This window comes from Lacerta agilis, chromosome 1 (assembly GCF_009819535.1).
Source record: "Lacerta agilis isolate rLacAgi1 chromosome 1, rLacAgi1.pri, whole genome shotgun sequence".
In the NCBI taxonomy this organism is placed as follows: domain Eukaryota; kingdom Metazoa; phylum Chordata; class Lepidosauria; order Squamata; family Lacertidae; genus Lacerta; species Lacerta agilis.
The window spans coordinates 44,591,833-44,611,992 of NC_046312.1; the positions used below are offsets into that span (position 1 = coordinate 44,591,833).

Below are 20,160 nucleotides of genomic sequence, written 5' to 3' on the forward strand. Positions count from 1 at the left end.
AAAGATCTGACAATTTAGCAGTGATCAAATGCCACATTTTGTGCTCTGGTGCAAATGTAGAACAGTCCAACATGAAACATTTCTTTGCAACATTTGTCACTCCTATGACAAACTGCAAACTCATAATCAGTTCATTAAAAATACTGGTCAAATTTTCACCATTACAGTGCTTCAGTTATTTAAACATAAGGGTGACATGAAATTCATGAGTTCTCAATCTTTATTGTTTCCCAAATGCAACATTTTCTACTACAAAACTGAACATTTGTGGTTATTTCTTGAAAAATAGTTTAACATGCCCATGCTGTTAACAAGAACTACAACTTACAGCTGTAGGTCTGAACACGACACATTTTGAAATATATCACCTGCATTCTGGAAATTAACACTGAATACTTAATAATATATTCTTGCATGTGTATGACACATACAGCTTCATGCCCAGTTAAAGCCTTCAAAAGCACTGCCTAAAGTTTAGGAACAGAATCCTAAGGTACTGTGATGTGACTAAAGTACATAGTACTCAAGACAGCATTAAAGTTCTAATTTAGAACAGCGATTCAGGTCCTGGCGTAAATTTAATCTGCAAAGTGTTCCAAAAAGAAAGGACCAGAAGCAATTTTGCTGTCCCACGCCCTGAAAATTCAGAAAATTAACAAAGCCAAGTCACAGTGCATTATAAGCCACAAATCTGCTGCATAAACACTTTGATTGCACCAAGGTTATATAAGGCCTGCATACCAAGTTCATCCTGCAAACTGCTGCCGCCGACAGCAGATGCATTGTCATGTGATGCTTCTAAGTGGACACTCCCATTTCTCACCAGCAAGGAGGCACTAGCACTGAGCACTGCTGCCTGGGAATGGGGGCGGGACTGGACTTTGACTTGGGTTGTGGACTGCAGTCCTTGCTGAACATCTTGAAGGCTACGAAAGAACACGGATGGTGGAGACATTACAGGGAAGAACACAGAAACAGCAGCTAGAAACCAAGTTAACACTTTTTTATACTTAAAAAGGTTAAACAAGTAGTATACCACAGTGAATGAGTCAGTGTGCACGAAGAGCATGTTGCGTGTCCAGGGAGTTAGGCTACTTAATAAGTAAATAAATATATAAATAAATTTCAGCCATATCACCACTCTCAATGGCCCCTCATGTCATCCCGAGAACTTTCAAAGCCTCACAGGGTCCTATCCTAAACAGTACTTGAGTGTGCAGAACTGTGCCAGAGGTATCAAGTGTGGTATGGTAACATTTGCTCTTCTTATGCTAACAAACTGCAAAGTTCACTCTTTCATGCAAGTTCAAAGTCAAACTCTTGAAAGACAGAATAATAATAATAATAATAATAATAATGGTGCCTCGGTTTTGTAATGCAGTTGTTTTGCCAAATTACAAACAGGTTTAAAGGTAGCCGTTTGTACACAACTATGTTGTATGCAATATTTCAATATATTTCACTTCAATGTTCCTATGTTGACATATCGGAGGTGACAGAAAAGTTTATGCTTTGAGAATTTGAACAAATTGTGCAACTGAGGATTGCTATCATCTCTGTATTGCAGAAATTTGAAGCCCATCCAACAGATTTTACTTCTAATTTACATCCCATTTTATCATGGACTACTGGCAATAAAAAATGAAAACAGCAATAACCTACCCCGTTGGGTAATTTTGGGGGACATTAAAATTAAAGATTTTGATTTTTTAAATGTTATGTTAATACCAGAAATGTATTCTAAGCAAATGCCATGGGAGACTATTGATTAAATACCTCCTTAAAATAGCATTCAAATTTAATTCTCTAAGAGAGGACACAAGCCAGATTACATGACTTCGCAACAAGAACCCCCAGAAAGCAAAATAATAATAATGTGCTATTCCCCCAAATCTTTACTAACTCCTACTGTTGCACAAAACCTATAAATATTATTCTTTTAACTCACCTACAAGTTGAAGCTAAAGAACTATTACTGTTGTAAGTAAATAGCAGAGAAATTTTCAGTAAGGCCTGAAGAATCACAATAAATATAAAATACTATCAACAAACACTTGCAGGCACATTACATTCACTTCAATTTTTCAAGGCAGATGCACAGACAAATGCTGCCATGCCACATTCAGGCCAGTAAGAACAATGTTAGTCTGAATGGCACAGAAAACACTAAAGGGACCCCTGACCATTAGGTCCAGTCGTGTCCGACTCTGGGGTTGCGGAGCTCATCTCGCTTTACTGGCCAAGGGAGCAGACATACAGCTTCCAGGTCATGTGGTCATGACTAAGCCGCTTCTGGCGAACCAGAGCAGCGCACGGAAACACCGTTTACCTTCCCGCCGGAGTGGTACCTATTTATCTACTTGCTCTTTGACATGCTTTTGAACTACTAGGTGGCCAGGAGCTGGACCGAGCAACGGGAACTCACCCCGTTGCGGGGATTCGAACCACCGACCTTCTGATCAGCAAGCCCTAGGCTCTGTGGCTTAACCCACAGCGCCACCCACGTCCCTCCCATAAAATATTAATGGTCGGTAATTTAGCAGCAGTTACCATATATTTCTGTTTTTTCCATTTGCATCTACTGATTAGTTTATATAGGGAATTAGCTGGGCTTAGGAAGTCTCTCAAAGGCTCCTATTAAATGACAGCCTTACCTAGATGTAAATCTCTCTGAAATTATTGGGAGTAAGACCTCATTTAAGCATATACAGCTCTAAGGACAGCTTTCCCCCAACCTGATGTCCTTCAGATGGTTTTGAATTCCCATCAGCCCAGGCAGCTTCTGCCAATGTGGTCCCTCAGTGCATGTGTCTGGTATCCTGGCCAATCAACACCCAGTCTCCAGCAGCTAGGAGGAAGTGGTTGCATCCAGGCCACTAGAGGTACATGTAAACGTTGTGAGAAATAGGTCTAGCCTTGAATAGTCAGGCAGCCAACCTCAGTAACTGTCCTTCTTAGAAACAGATCATTGATTCATCAATACGTTTCAGATTGTGAGTGCTGATAATATTTTGTTTGTATGTTTAGTTTTGCACGGGAATATGAAGTAATTCGTCACCAAAAAAGAAAGTGCAAAGTGGCCTCCTTCAGTAAGTAAGTAAATGCATTTTTTTTAGATTTTCTCAAAAACTAAAACAACCGCAACTACTTCGCCATTGAAAAAAAAATGAGATAAATTCTATAACAGACTACAATTGGCTGAAGCAACACTGGCACTTGATAGAAGCAGAAAGGTTTATTACAATATTTTTATTGTCCTAACCTGGTAAAAATTTATTCCACATTTCTAAGACTACAAATGTTTAGGAATTACCGTAACTCCACACAGAACTGGAAAACTCCCAAACATTTATTAGGGTCTGGCATCTAAATTGTAGGCAGCAGAGTGATTAGGTACCCTGAGATTCTTTTTGCCATTCCTAAAATATACTATTTCACTTCTCTGACAGGGTAAAGATAAGCATGGGTTCACTAGCTGGAAGTGGTGGCAACTTTCGTTTCAAATGAGAAAGCATTTAGTTTGTTACTTAGGAACGTCAGGATTTGTGAAAAGGATATTAGAAGGAGGCATAATGAAAGTGCAAGGAGAGGACAATCAATTGCAAGAATAGTTAGCAAAAGGTCAGGAAAATAGTTATCTGCTATACTCAGAAAACTTGTATCACGTATTTCTGCTGTTATGTTCCCATTAACATTTCAATGAGACAAACTCAATGTGCTTTTTTCTTTCTTAAATGCAGTGGGAGCTAAGAGACTCCACGTTCCTACTTCTGTATTACAACCTTATATTATTCAAATATGGATTTGCCTCACTGTTTCCCAAGGTGCACCTTTTAAGACCACAGGTGACTAAACTGTGGCCTGTTCAGAAATTGCTGAGCTGTAATTCCATCATCCTTGGCCCTTAGCCATGCAGGCTGGGGTTGATGGGAGCTGTGGTCCAACAACACCTGAAGGACTACACATTAGCCACCTGCCACGCAGAGAGAGAAGGTATACTCTTCAAGAAAGCAGAAAAAGAACTACTAAAATTGTTGTTATTGGCATCCTTCTGTCTTGAGAGAAAATGGATAATGTAGAACTTCAACAAGATAGAACTTCAACAAATGGGATTCAATCTGTTGGAAGTTCCTAGCTTGTTAGTAAAACAACAACAACAACAGTAGTCGTAGATGCAAATTCATGTTTAATTCTCTATATAACCATGTGTGAACATTATAGAAGGCAAATCAAGTAGCTCACACTGTTTGCCTAAGGAACTCTTCTTTCCTTATCAAAGCTGCCATTGAAAGCATAATCTACACAAAGGGCTTCCCTAACAATTACGAACTCGTGTAAAGTAGCTCTTAATGCATTTTGGCAATTTTAGTCATACTAGAAAAATCCTACAGTGGCAGATTTAAAGTTGCATAAAGCTACTTCTCACAAATGTATTCCCACACAGTTAGATGCAACAAAATACATGTTCTTAGTGGTAATTACACCTCTAGTATGAATACACCTCAAGATGTCTCATGTTAAGACTCTGTTGCTAGAAGAGCGAACAACATCTTGAGAATTCTCTTTTTTCCATTAAGCACAAATGCAATATAGAAAGATGAGCAATATGCCTAATTCTACACACTTTAGGGATCAAGAATATAAAAAAAATATGATTTTCAGTAATGATTTTTACAGGGTTTAAGGAGGTGAAGGTGTAAGGAGAGGTTTTTTTAGTACTGCCAATAGAGTTCATTTTTGTGTGCATCAAATGCTCACTAAATTATGACAGTTGAATACCACCCTACTTTACAGCTAAGTATTACTCAGTGTAGACGCACTGAAATTATTTAACATGACTTAGGTCTATTCATTCCAACAGGTCTACTCAGAGTAAAAATTTAACTGAATACCACCCGTCAGGCCTGTGCAGTACACGTCTTGAGGCCCAAGGCATGAGTCTTGTTAGAATTTATAAGCTCAAGCAAAAAAGCAGCCAGTCCCTCATGGGGGTCCCCAACTAGCTTAGCCCTCCGAGGCATGGGGCACGTTTACCCAGTTTCCATCCCCTGCTGGCTGCATGGGCCAGCTCATAGTGTCAAGCTGATTGCTTTCTATGGTCATTCCACAGGTCATGGATAATTATTGGCTTACACACTAACAAATTTTACAAGTCTGTCTGCTAGTTCCATTTAAAGAACCAGCACTATCCTGATGATATTGTCTATTATTTATCAGGAAATGTTAAGTAAGACATTTTAATTGAGTATTGCATCATGGAAACAAATAAATGTGGAACAGGTATCATGGAACCGAGGCAAGTAATTTCTACTCCATAAAGATTAAAAATTTAAGAATCCAGCAGCAACAAGCATGATTGCTGTGGAATATCAAATGCCTTCCTGGAGTTACCCAGTTTAGTTCCTCTCATTGAGAAAACTTCTAAGTGGGTTCGACTTCCTTGAATTCACAAAACAAGGGCCTTGTGCCAGCATTTGGTTTAGTGAGCATAAAACTTTGCTTTGTTTCAGTCCTCTAAGTTGTTTAAAAACAACCTGAGACAAAATAGGTTTGTAAATCTATGGGTGTGGTCCAGTTATAAATCCAGAGGTCTTAAAGCTTTACGGATGGTGATGCAGACTACTGTAAAAAACAAACAAACCCAACTGTTATGGTATGTTTATGTTTGCTCTGCAATTTACCGGTACTCTGCAATTTCATTTCATAACATGTGTTATACTTTTATTCTGCTTAAAAATCTGATCCAAAGGAATTCAAAGTATCTTTCCAGCACATTTATTTTTCCTAAAACATCCTTCCTTTGGCATCCAGTAGCACACGACATTCTTAAGTTTTCTTTATGAGCATCAAAATTATAGCAGTGCTTCAGAACCAGGTGTTTAATTGTAGACTTTTAAAACAGATATAAATTTAATTATCGTTCTGAATCTTTTAAGAGGAATTTGAGATATTTATCCCTTGGTATTTGAGTCTTCATTAAGTAAGTTATTCTGCTTGGATTTAAAGCAGAAATCCTTGTGATCAATCAACCTGAATCAAGGATTTAAAACTGTGAATGGCTTGAGAGCACATATCACATGTAAATAATCGAATAATTAGATTTTGATCATCCTATTGGTAATGTCCTCAAAAGTTATGCTAATGAGAATAGGGAAAGACTTAGCCAGCTTTTTTTTTTTGCATAAAATTTGAACTCACCTACCTCACAGCTCTCGAAAGCTTTCAGATTCAGAAGTAGGCAGACAGATGGATCAGTTAATGCAACTTAATGAAACATTGAAAGATTTGACAAACTTAAATGAAAGAGCTAGTTTTTAATGTCAGTTTGTTAGCATTTTAGCTGACCTCAAAGTCATTCACTGGCCTACTCATTTTGACGATAAAGGGCTGGGGGAGAGAGACATGAACAGTGCAGTGTACACATGCACAATCCAAAAAGATCACAAATGCATGCCATAACAGCTCAAAGATATTGGTTGATTGGGAGAGGAAGGGAAGGCAAAACAAAGCAATTCTGCAACACCATTGGGAGTGGGAAGCAGTGATCAGCTGCATGCATGTATGTTAGATACAGTGGAACACGGATACCATACCTTAGGGGTGAGCCGATGAGCAATGAAGGAGGGGTAGGGTTACTCCCTGCATTGTGACGGCGCCGTACTGCCTGACGCCTAAATGTGCTGCGCTCACGACGAACTGTGACCACCTCCTCACTGGCTTGTGCTGCTGCATCAAGACAGACCAAGTCAAATTGGAGCCCAGTCCAGTTATGTACAGAGCATCTCATGCTTTCCCCCCACAAATTAACTTCCTGGCAGCAGAAGGAACAATTGTTCTGATTGTAGCGTTTGCTCACATACAGTTTAAGTGTGGAATTGTCATTAAAAAAAAAAAACCAAAAAACCCACCGTTGTTTAATGTCTGCCTTTTAAAATATAGCTTTAAATTAATTTTAAATGCAAAAACAATCTATACTTATATATTAAATTGAACCCATGAACTTCTAAAACGCACAGTATGCTTTCTGTATTAGAAAGTTAATGACTCTGAAGGAACGTGGGGGAAAAACCTTAAATCCAACCTTGGATTTAGGAACTAATTTAATTATTCTTTGGACCTTGGCCTTAAGTCCTTTTGAGCACATAAAGAAAGTCAAAAGAAAAATCATTTACAGTTGTCCCTTTGCCTCCAAGAAAATAAAATTCTGTAGTGCAAAAAGCATGTGTGCTGCATTAGCAAGATTTTACCAGCATGGAGCACAAACACTCACTCCATTATTCCAAAACAATATGCTTGAATTGTTTTGGCAACCAATTACAAACATACTTGTTCTGGAAATGTTAAATTATAAAATGGATAATTTTTTATCATGATCTGATTGTGTCTTTTCTTTTGATGATTTAACTCAATCCATCCTGGTTCCAATATGCTCAAGCATGACACATAAGCTCCAAGGATCAGAGATTCCCTTCTGTTAAATCCTCCTCAATTTGTTTGTCAGAAGATCAATCCAGTCTCCTTCCAATGGTGGGATGGATGACAGAAAATAAACTGAGCTTGAATCCTGGCAAGACAAAGGCACTGTGGTTGAGTGGTTCCCATGTCCAAGGAATCAGTCAATTGCCTTCCCTGGATGGAGTTGCACTCCACCGAAAGGAACAAGTATATAGTCTAGGGTTGCTTCTCAATCCAGCTTTGCCACTGGAGGCCCAGGCAGCCTCTGCAGCTAGAAGAGCCTTTTACCAGCTGGTACAACAGGTACGGATGTTCCTGAACCTGGTAGGGCTTGACCACAATAGTTCAGCCATTAGTGACTTCAAGTTTGGATTGCTGCAATGTATTCTATGTGGGCTTTCCCTTGTGATTGATCCAGAAATTCATAATGCAGCAGCATGGTTGGTGACATGAGTGTGACCCTGCCAGCATATAACACCTCTGCTCAGAGACTTGCATAGGTTACAGATTTGCTACTAGGCTAAGTTCAAGGTGTTACTTTTAGCATATAAAGCTGTTAACAGCTCAGGACCAATTTACTTGCAAGATTGTCTTACCCCATATAAGCCCACTCAATCACTTCAGTCTGTTGAACTGTCACTGTTACAGGTACCACTTAATATTCATTCCACACTTGTAAGAAACAGATATTTTAGTGTGGTAGGAGTGACATCAAACAGGAAACTTCACTGTACTCTTCTCAAAGCCTGCTAAAAACATGTTTATTTAGGCAAGCCTATCCAGATCTGTAGATGTTGACGTGTTTTGATTTTAGTTTACTGTTGATTTTAATTACATATTGATATTTTTAAATGCCTGTTTTTTACTTCGTATTATTGACAATGTTAAACATTCATAAATAAAACCTAAGTGTTTTGCAAAAAATCAAGTAAGCAAGCAGTTTACAAAGCTTGTTTTTTTAAAAAAGAACTATGATATCTACTGTTCTATAAACTGACATTTAACCATAACATTACATTGAAAACAGCAAATGAATATCAAATAATTATGCAAGCAGAAACACACCCAGTCCCATTTAACCATACATCACTCTTTTAACGGAAGCCCATTTTTCTGGATTAAAGCCTGTGGCAAATCAGAGTATAGGACAGGGGATAGGGAAGAGTGCAAAAACAGGGCTAGTTCAACTGGTGCTAAGTCGTGGTTTAACATTATATCTGAAGACACCATCAAGTTCTGCTGCAATCCTATTAATGAGTTCAGTAACCACTCAGTGGAGAGCAGAATCCTCTCATGGTGCTCATCAGCTTTGAGATGAGACTTTATCTGATCAATTCATTAAGCACAGAACTGTTCAAGCACTGCCTATATTCATAAAAGTGACGCACAGATATACTGTTAGATCAAGATACAATTCATGTAAAGGCCTGCTGCTATAGTAGCTAGCTGTGCCACTGCTTGGACAAAAGAGGAAAATCTACCAGTAATCCAAAGGGATGCAGTGTCAGTGTCAGAATAGTGCTGAAGCTTCTCCTAGTTAGGTTGTACATGTTCACTCTCCCACCTACTTCCACACAACAGCAAGCTTTCCACATAATTTTCAGAGGAGGAAGTGTATGCACTGTTTTACAAAACAATTGCTTCGTCTTTACATGCCCCCTCTCCGCAAAATAAAATCACAGATCACATGTGTTTCCGTCGACTGACCTGCAATAATCATGGATTTGGTGCTTTCAAAATCAACTTGTGAAGCAAAAACATTTATTCCCTCCTACCCAAGGGATCTCTTCAAAACCACCATCAAATCATAGGTCATAACAGATGTCTTCTATGATTTGTTTGTGCATTTGTTGTCATCCAATGTAAAATATTCATGAAGAACTGTGCCTTAAATCCTTGTTGCAGTGGTGCTGTCATCTACAATATTTGCTGAGTGTTACCAGTGTAAGTTCTTTTAATATCTTTGGGGGGACCCCACGTAAAATCATGCAAATTCAAGAGGATACATTTAGTTCTAATGGAGCTCTATTTTACCCAGACCCCAGGAAAAGGCAGAGTGTGTCTCTCTCTGTCTGTCTGTCTGTCTGTGTCTGCTGGGGGCAGCCAGAAAGAAAGATAATGGAGTGTGCCCATGGCCATCTCTCAAAATTGCATGTGCATCTATAGGCTCAGAAAGATTTGTGATCCCCTGCTATATTTGTTTTAGCTAATGCTATAATATAATACCTAAACCCTGGTTTTCTGTAAATATATAAAAACCCAGATTTCTCTTGAGTTAGAATGAATTCTTAAATTCAAGCAAAACTTCTTGTATCTTTCTCCCACAGGTAGCAGAAACTTCCAATTACTCAGTTTTAAGGGAAAGCAACAGGATTTTTAAAAACCATGACAGAACTGGAACACTAATGCGTTTTTACAAAAGCTCCAACCAATGGAGAATACATAGCCAAATTAAGTGTATAAGGAATTTCACTTCAAGATGTAAAAAAAAATTGAAAAAAAATGACAGAGACAACATAGGAACATGATGTACTACACAAAGCAGGGATGGGGTATTTGTAAGTCTCTCAGATGACGTTGGACGCCAATCTCACCAGCCCCAGCCAGTATGGCAAGTGATAAGAGATGACAAGGGTTATAGTTCAACAACATCTGGAAGATGATAGATTTCCCACACCTGGCATAAAATATGCTGTATAGGCAGCTGCAAAATAGGGTTTTAAATATACCTTTAGGTCATTCTGTTGGTGTTTTCCCTCTCAAGGATGGAGTGAACCAGACTAGCAATATACAGACAACATATTCCTGCCGCTCTGTATTATGGAGGCATTATTTCTAAACATCCCCACAGAGCCCTATATGCATTACTGATCAAGCTGTTTTTTGATACAAATCATAATGAATCCAGTGTGGCTATGAACATTAAGAAAGGAATTACAAGTTCAAATAGCCTCTTTAATTATAAGTATTGGCATATTTGCCAGGCAGATACTTAACACATCAACTTGATAAAGCAAATGCATAGCCCAGTTAAAAGCTTTGTAGAGAAGCAGTGACAATGCAGCTTCTGATCTATTTATTATCACTACACACAGGCCTCATATCTATTAGCACAAATGGGTTTTAGTAACTCTATTCCAGGATCAGTACTATCTTCTATGGTATTTGTCCTAGAAAACTTCTCAAAGTTCTAGATAACAGCAGCTTACAGTTTGAGAGATCATTACATCTGCCAGAGAAAAGGATGTAGTGGTTGTTAACAGAGATCCTCTCTAGCCTTCCCATTTAATCTGCTTGTGCACTGCTTTGTACAGAATCACACTGCAAAATTGTAAGTCTCTGAAAAGTCTCTGTCCCTTAAACATGAAAGCACCCTCTATTCTTCTACATGAACTTTAGGCAGAAAACCAACAAAAGAAGTAGCATGTTCAAGGGAAGGCATATATCAAAGTATTGACCTCTACATAACAAAAAAGCAAATATGTTGGAACAGGATTCAAAATTTATGGAAAAGATGAAGCACATGAATGTGGCATTAGGAAAGCAAGTAGTAAACAGTCTAATTCCAGACAGTGGGGCTAGAAAAAAATGAACACTGAAATATGAGGATTACCTTTGCTCTGTTTAAAGTATGGACATCTATGCGGGGTCACTGAAAGAATAAGTACAGCACTGGGCAGAACTCTCATTAAGTCACAAAATGATTTCTATAAACCAGTGGCACCAATAGAAGAAATTCCAGTAAGGATGCATACATAGTTAACACAGAGGGAAGACCTGCTGGAGATGAGGCACTGATTCTGACTTTGAGGAAGTGCTGGCCCCTAAAAAAGTTATGTGCATGGAAATACAAAACAGCCTGACTTGCGTGTGACTCCAAATGAAACCAGTGCTTAGCACAAGCTCTCAGGGAGTTCATGGCCACTTCACAGCTGCCAGATTGTTTTGCTGCTCGCCGTGCTCATGGTTTAACTCTATCAAGACTAACTGTGAACTGTAACCGAGGTTTGTTCTTTGTTTATAGCTTGTGGTTTGGTTGGGAAAACTGAAACACAAGCCTGGGTTCAAATTACACGCTAAGTCAAGCTTAGCAAGGCACAGCAGCAAAATGACCAGACCCGGCTTGCCTTAACATAACAAGAACCAGGCCAACAAATCCGTTTGCCTTTTAAAGTTACATGACTTAGCAACTTAGCATTAGAGAGAAAAATGTGCATGCTTCCCAGGTTAGGGGGTACAGGAATAATCCTTGGTATCCTTTCAAGACACAAGACGGGAGAAGAGAAGAGAAGAAGAAGAAGAAGAGAAGAAGAAGAAGAAGAAGAAGGAATTTAAAGCAAGTTTGGCAAAGAAAGGTTAGGAGCCAAAACTTCTTTTCTAGGGCCCTCAAGATTATACTTCCCATATCCACTTCTTGCAAGGTTTTTGTCTCCAACCCAGGCAACAAAAGTGCACAGAGCAATAATTTCATCTTACATCTTGACAAAGAATTCCCATGTTAACTGGCAACAATATTTTCTAGTTTGCTTTTAGCAGCTATGAGTGGTAGGGTGGTGCATGCAATGTTCGTCCAAGAAACCATAATTGATAGATAATCAATATGCTGCTTCATATGTCCATATGAGGATGTATAAATTAATAATTTATTAATTTACTTCCACAACGAGAATTAACGACGATAACCAATTGATTTCAAAAGGATGTAGGTACACCACAAAGTATATCTGAATTGTGTGCAGTCTTGATTATAACTTGTCCAGTTATGAGACTCATCTTTCACAGATTCATAGTGAAGGTCTGACACCATTCCGAAGCTTTAAAATAGGCAATGAAATAGTTCCTCTCTGCTGCATGTAATGCCACTATCTGTAAACTACTTTTCTGTGCCAAGTTAAGTATGGTTAACTGTCAATAATAAGTACTATGTAAATCCCAATCATTAGTCATTATTACACCTTTTAGGTCAGGAGAGGACAACTTGTGGCCCTAATTTCAAAAGCCTTCTGCAAGCTATCAGGTCAGAACTCACCCGAGACAAATCCATTCCTGCCCCAGCTACTCTCTGGGTAGTCACTTTTACCTCTGGCCCCAGCCACTTTCACAAAGTGGCCTCCAACAAATTACTCCAGAGAAGATGGGGCGCTTCGCAGGAAAAAGGTTGCCTAGGTGTTCACAATGAATATCCCAACGTTGTTTCTTGGTTATTGTATCACATTTGCCTGACACAGACATAAAACCACCCAAGTTCTTAACCATGAGTGGGAGCACCCTATGGGCTCCTGCATAACTTGCACACTTTCTTCCTCTTCCATTTTTACATATGAATTGCCCCTCCCTTTCACTTCTGGAGCTAAACCTGGTTAGTACCACCATCACAGTTAGCTCAAATCACAGTTTTCAAGCCCATGTCTAATCATGATTAAAAGGGAAGGAGTACACGAGACAGAGATATTCTAACTGTGGTTAGATTAAGCAGTGTGCCGATCAGAGAAGTGAAGGTTGAACACTTGCTAATCCAAATTCAAGTTAATCTCTTGCTGGCATTAGATGGGAAGCAAGGAATAACCTGCCACAAAGGCAAGAAGGCAATCTTAGATGTAAATTAAGCATGCTTGCATCACTGATTCTCACAATGCAATTTTATGCTTATTCTTCATAAACTGTTAAAGTTGTTTCATAAGCTAAAATAAATTATTCTGCCCAATATGTCATTTAGGCTTAACTTTAAACACACTCCTACAAAATACCAAACATCTGTTATTTGGTAATTTAAGCAAAATGTGAACAGTTCAACAAAAGTATTCATACAGTTTCATTTATACATACCCATATCTTGCAGGAACTCAATTTAAACAACCAAACAAAAGCACATGGGATTATTATTAAGCTCACAGGAGATTCCCATGGGCAAGAAGCAGTTTTAAATCAGCATCTCCATATGGGGACTGCTGCCATTTGTGTGGCTGTTGCTCAAACAGGAACACACTTGATTAAATAAGCTGGCATCTATAGGTACAATCCTTATGTGAAGGCGCATGTTCATACCCAGGATGACATTATGTGAGTGTCTCCCATAAGCTCCTGGTGTGCATTTGAAGGGTTGCGAGAAAGAGCAAAACAGCCCCTATGCCTACGGACCAGTCCTCTAAGACTGAGACTCCCAATACAGTACTGTATTCAGTTATTTTTTTCAACCTCTACAATAACAATAAAAGGTAAAAGAAAACTAGAGTGGCAAGATCTGAGCCATCACTTAGCCCAGGACTAGCACAGACTAAACAAAGGAAAGATATAGCTCACAGCATACTTTAAAGATGAAAAAGCAGGGAAGATAAAGTTTTTCTGGACTCCAGAATAGGTGAGGGCAAAGAGCTAATCTCAGTGCCTGCAATGAATGTAATTCCACTTTAGCAAATTGTGTGCACCTTCTTTAGGCCTACTTTAGTATAAGAACTATTCCAATAGGCAATTCAGAAGGTGAAAACAAGCTCAGTTTTACATTTAATAAACATAAAATGAAAGTGGAAGTTACATCCAACAGTTTGATGGTGATATTAATCTTAGTGCAAATAAGTGCTGTTCTGGATATGAAGGCAAAGCTACACCAATGCCTAATTATATGGTGCACACAGATTGGCCACACTAATAAGGTGTGAAGCCAAATTTTACAGGGAAGATAGTCAGATATATATATATTATACACAGTATAATACCACAATTGTAACTATATTGCTTACTGTTTGTTACTGGATGAGGACTGCAAGTACTTTCAACATTAGGCTATTTTGTTAACAGTAACTAAATTATTTGAGAGAAAGCAAAATTATGGCAAGTAATTATGCTAGTTAAACCATCCTAGATGGTTGCACATAGACATTTTCTTCAAAAAGTACCATCCTTTTAAATAATGTTCGGTTGAGACAACCACACAACTATTTACAAAAGCGAAAGAACTCTAAATAATACTGACAGGAAGCGATCTTGTAGTATTGCACAACAGAAAATGACCAAGAGATACAGAGGCTCTATACAAAGGCATTGGCTTCATAAACAGAAAGCTGGAGTTCATTACAATAGAGATGGTGCTATTAAGAAAACAATTGCAATGACTAGCAGTGTTACATCCAGGACTCTGATTACTTACCAACACTTCCCTGCTCCTGCTCCTCCCCTTCAGCAAAAATAGTCTGGTTTGGTAAGCTATTCCTAGAACGAGTGACTGATTCTAGTTGTGAAGCCCTTCCCAACAGAGATAGCTCATCAAGCACCTCTCCCTCTTTGGCATCCAAATCAGATTTAGAAGTTGTTAGTTGTTTTATGGTATCTGGCATCATTAGATTTGGATCGTTCAAGCAGGCTACAGTACTGCTATCCAAGCTTAATACCCTGGTACGACTCTTGGCACTGTTTGCGCTGGAAGTCCGTCGTGTCGAGTGCTTTTTGCCATTTGCCTCAGAGGCCAGGTGGATTTTGTAAGTGTACTCCAAGTCTGTGCCCCTCTCTTTTGCAATGTATTTGGTCTTTAGGGCATTGTACTTTCCCTCAGGAGACTGGCACGAATGGGAGGTGGTGCTGGAAGAGCTATCACTGCTGAACTGGTGGGCTGACTGCATGCTTGAGGTCCTGCTCAAGTCACTTTGATCACTTGAGTCCTCATCATGACAAAACACTGCACTGTGGGGTTTGGTACCAGAGACACCTCGGAAGGAAATATACTCCTTGTGTCGACTTGTGTCAAAACTACTAGCCCGTTTTTTCCCTGTCCTTCTCCTGCTGGACTTGTGAGCTGAAGCTGTTCGGTGAATTAAGCTACACGATTTGGGCCGTACATCCCCATCCTTTTGCTTTCCAACCATCTCCTTACAAATTCTGAGTCAATCGCAGAAGATTTCTCTTTCTGCTCATCTCTTTTCTCAACTGTTCCCAGGAGGCTGGTCTGCTTGTGTCGTCAGTTCATTTGCATGAGGGTTCTTATTTGCTTCTTCTGAAGCAGAGGTACTAAGAGCCCTCTGATTGTGTACATCCTCTGATGCGTTCAAACTGCCTTGCTCTTGAATGTTACTGCCAACGCTCATCTCTACTGCAGTTCTTTCGCTACTAGTCCTTTTGTCAGTAGCAAAACTACAATCATCTGAATCAACAGAGCAGTCCTTTTTCTTGCTGCTTTTCTTCTCCTCTTTAGGTGACTCCTCATGCTCCGACAACACACTTTCTATGTGAGTGGAGCTCGTCTGCTCACTTTTGTAGCTGCTGACAGTACTGATAGTATCACGATCAGTGCCACTACAATAGCTCTCCGTTGAGCCACTACTTCGAGTACTGAGGCTTCTTAGACTATCTATACTTTTGTCCGCTTGTAATGATTTGCTCTTGCAGCTTCTGGCCAGCAGCTGTGGGCTGCTACATTTCAGAATATCATCCAGTTGAAAGACTCCAGAAATGCAGGAGTTCTCAGCTAAGGATTCTTTGGATCCAGATCGAGGCTTGGAAGCTTCTAATTCACTGACAGGATCCAGGCCTCGCCTTTGCTGATAGAGGGGAAAGTCATTCAGCGAAACATCTGGAAAAGCAACAGCTGAACTAGAAGTCCTGGGCACCCCTCGTGGCCTATGGTCTTTCCTATAGGAGTGCGAATGCAAAGGCACAAGAGAAGCCATTTCAGTGTCACATGCATTGGACATAGATTGATCTACATGGTGGTTGTTAGGGAGGCACACTTTGTCAGTGCTATCCCGTGGCAACTCCTGTGCAGATGATAATGATGGTTGAATGGACACAAAGGAATCAATGGAGACCAGATGGAATGCCTTCCGATCAGCTGCCAAATCTGTTTTAAAAATAAATAAAAAAGAAAGTTGTATAGGCATGTTTGCAAATTAAGCTAGTTGCTTTATGTTCAGTAGCTTAAGTTTGGGCAAAGAAAGCAATCAATTTGATTATATTTTTGTAAATTCCTACATGAAACAATTGCTGTTTGCTTGTTCACATTTAAATAGTGGTATAAAATAATGATTAAATTATAATTCCTTTTCATCTAACATGTACATAGCATTTATTCTGGTGTCCACTATTAAATTACGCAGACAGGATCACTTTTTGTAAGTTTCCACTACATAAGCAAATCTTATTTGAGAAAAGATCAGAGCCCATCAATGCAGTACAATGAACAATGGTAACTAAGGTGACTGTTCTATTAAATTAAGAGTAGTGTAGGCAATAAGTCCTTCTCAGGCATTATATTGCGCACTTTCCCACTTATTGTGGAGGAAATGGACTGCACCCACTTGAATGTGGTTATCTTCCAAACTACCTGTGCAAATAAATAAGGTACAACTCAGTTCATTTGTTATTTCCCCTTACAATTCACAATATGCCACATCCAAGATTAACATAAGGTAGTGTTTCTCCTTGGAATGTAATGCCAGAACAGATATAGTGAATGTTGTTGTGCATGCTACTTTAAGTGAAGATATCAAGTCCATATTATTCTTGAGGGATTTTTTTTTCTAATACAGAAAATGCATTAGACAATGAAATCAAATAATGGTTTGGCTGCAAGTTCATCTTTTAGGGGCCTTCTTTTCCACACAATTCTAGTAGTGTTGATTGCAATCAACTTTCTTATTTGGCATGAATGAGAAATTAGTTCAGTCTACATTTTAAATCAAGCCAACCAGATTCACTTCAGTCTGGCTTCAGGCCTAGGTATGGTACTGAAACAGCCTTCATCAACCTGACCCATGACCTTTATCAGAAGAAAGGCAGGGAGAGCACTACCCTCTTGATTCTCTTGATATCTCTGTATACTGTATAGGGGGTGCTGAGGTATAAACCACTGAGCCACTTGGGCTTGCTGATCATAAGCTCAACAGTTCAAATCCGCCCAACGGGGTGAGCTCCCATTGCTTTGTCTCAGCTCCTGCCAACCTAGCAGTTCAAAAGCATACCAGCACAAGTAGATAACAGGTACCGCTGTTGGGAAGGTGAATGGCGTTTCTGTGAGCTCTGGCTTTTGTCACGGTGTTCCGTGCACCAGAAGCGGTTTAGTCATGCTGGCCACATGACCCGGAAAAGCTGTTTTTAGATGAACACTGGCTCCCTCGCCTGAAAGCGGAGATGAGCCACAGTAGAATTTGACTGAACTTAACTGTCCAGGGGTCCTTTACCTTTTACCATTGTTGAGTATGGTACCTTCCTTGAACAACTTTGGGGACTGGGGCCCTGTTTTGCAATAATTTCACTTCTATCTGCAGGGCTGGTGACAGAGATAGCATTGAGGAACTACTACTCTGACCCATGGTATTTCAGGGGTTCATCTTGCCCCCATGCTGTTCAACATCTATATGAAACCACTGGGAGCTGTCATTGGAGTACCATGCCTTCGGTATGGAGATAACATCTAGCTATCTTTCCATGCCATCTGAATCAGGAGGTTGTTCATGTGCTGAATCAGGGTCTGGAAAAAGTGATGTGCTGGATAAGGGTCAATGAACTAAAGGGAATCCTGTGAATCAGTTTCAGGAACCAACTTTAGATGGGGTAACCCTCTTCCTGAGAGGTATGCAATCTGGGGACGTTCCAGCTGTTGGTGGAAACACAGGTGATTTGTGGCAAAGTGTACTTATGCCCAGCTAAGGGTGTCTCGTCAGCTATAGCCATTTAACCGCTGTGATTTATGCTGATAACTTCCCAGAAATTTTAATGCTATCAGCCAAATTTTAATGCCATCACTCTGGATAAATAATCAGTGTATCCCAAACTTGAGTCTCCAATTATATTTGAACTACAATTCCCATCATCCCTGACCACTGTTCCTGATAGGAGATGTACCGTAGTCCAAAAGCAACTGGAGACCCAAGTTTGAGAAACACTGCTATGCATGCTATTAATAACAATAGGAAGAAGAATCATTTGTGCACCTACCTAGTGCGTACAAAACATGTGGGAGAAAAATGTGAATCAAAACACAGCTATCAATCATATTATGCACCTCCAAATTTAGGGATGCTGCTTTGGTTGAAAAAACACATTTAACACAAAAATGCATGCAATTCTTTTTTCCTGGGGAGCCTGGAAAGCATCCAAAATGCTTTATCTTAGAGGAAGATGCTATAAAGTGCAATTCAAATGCAAAATGTCTGTGCATTATTTTTAAAAATCTGTAGAAAACAAAAACAACCGGGACAGACTTATGACTTAGTGCATGCAAACAAACTTAGCATGGAAATAAGGTCTGATTTGTCAATTCCAGCAATTCTTCACTGTTAAAAGTAACATATATCACATTGATAGAAAGTTTAAATAATGGAAGCATGAAAGCGGTGCAAGGCAGAGATCATGAAATAAATATTATGGATACAAATTAGGAAAGGGAGAACAAAATGTTTGGGGCCAGATCAAGAGGCAAAGCATTGCATTTACACAAATATATAAACAAGCCCACAGATAATACCCTCCCTGCCATCAAATTAGCAAATTTTTCCTGACTGTTTTCAATCTCTCCTATTTGCTTATAGGAAGCTTTGTCCATTAACAGAACTAAAATGTTGATATACGTATCAAGAAGCATTTATCTAGATAATGAGTGGCTTTCATCACAGACAATTAACCTAAGAACAGTCTATGTCTTCGGTCATGATGTGCATTCTGGTAAGTGAATATGTGGACTGGGCTTTACAATGTCTGCACCGAGATCAACATACACTCAGTTCAGCAATTCCCACTGGGGGAGGGGGGAGAAAACAGAAATGTGTATGTGTGTAAAAATATATTTAAAAAGGAGAAGTCAGCAATGAGTTGACATTTTGGTGAAGTCTTGTGTCACAACAGAAAGAATTGTGCACATCCAATCATTAATGCTGTATGAATGTCATGTTAAGTATATAAGCTTACTGAGCAAAAAATGCTGCAGACTGGAAGCCTGTTTAAATGCCATATGGTCATGTGGCAAGATCTCTTCATTAATTCTGTTCCAGATAAACTTTAAAGAAACTCATCAGTGTTTCATTTTAACTCATTGCAAACCTATGTCTATGAAGACTCATATTCTATGCATATGAATCCCGGAGGAAAGCACAGTAAAGTGCATCCTTCACACTTTGCCAGAAAAATAGAATAGGCGTTAGAAAACTTATAAAGGGTGTTAATTTATTAGAAGGGGTTCACACCATCAATTTTTTATGGAACAGATTTATGATGCATGGTTAAACCTATCAATATGCAGCTAAACTAATAGCACCATGCAAAACAATAATTTCTAGACAGTGTTCATCTTGACCTAAATAGCATCTCAATGAGCTTAATATACAACAGCTTGCATAACAACATAATATGCCTTACCTTGCTCCTCACTCCCTTCTTTACAGAGACTAGAACTCTGGCCAAGACTCAGACTGATATCATCAGAAGTCTTTGCAGTGTCTGTATCACCTGCACATCAAGAGAAATAGTGTGTTAAGTTTACAAAGCTGTATCCTGCAAACCTAATAAGAGAATGCGTCTTTGAGGGGCATTATTTCTAGCTGGGATACTTAAGTACTGCACGTGGTATTATTTAAGTAAGTTACAACATTCCATCCTGCCAAAGTACCAAATGAGCAAAAAAGGTAAAGGGCCCCTGGACAGTTAAATCCAGTCAAAAGCTACTATGGGTTGCAGTGCTCATCTCGTTTTCAGGCTGAGGGAGCTGGCGTTATATAGAGAGCT

General features: G+C 39.3%; 1 protein-coding gene across 1 annotated transcript in view; it reads right to left on the minus strand.

The window, feature by feature from the left end:
- PCNX1 (pecanex 1) overlaps nt 1–20,160 on the minus strand; it is a 78,759-nt gene that overhangs the window by 35,165 nt on the left and 23,434 nt on the right. The window contains 3 exon segments of the mRNA XM_033146579.1: nt 742–926; nt 6,594–6,726; nt 14,600–16,282. Coding sequence (XP_033002470.1) covers nt 742–926; nt 6,594–6,726; nt 14,600–16,282 — 2,001 coding nt within the window.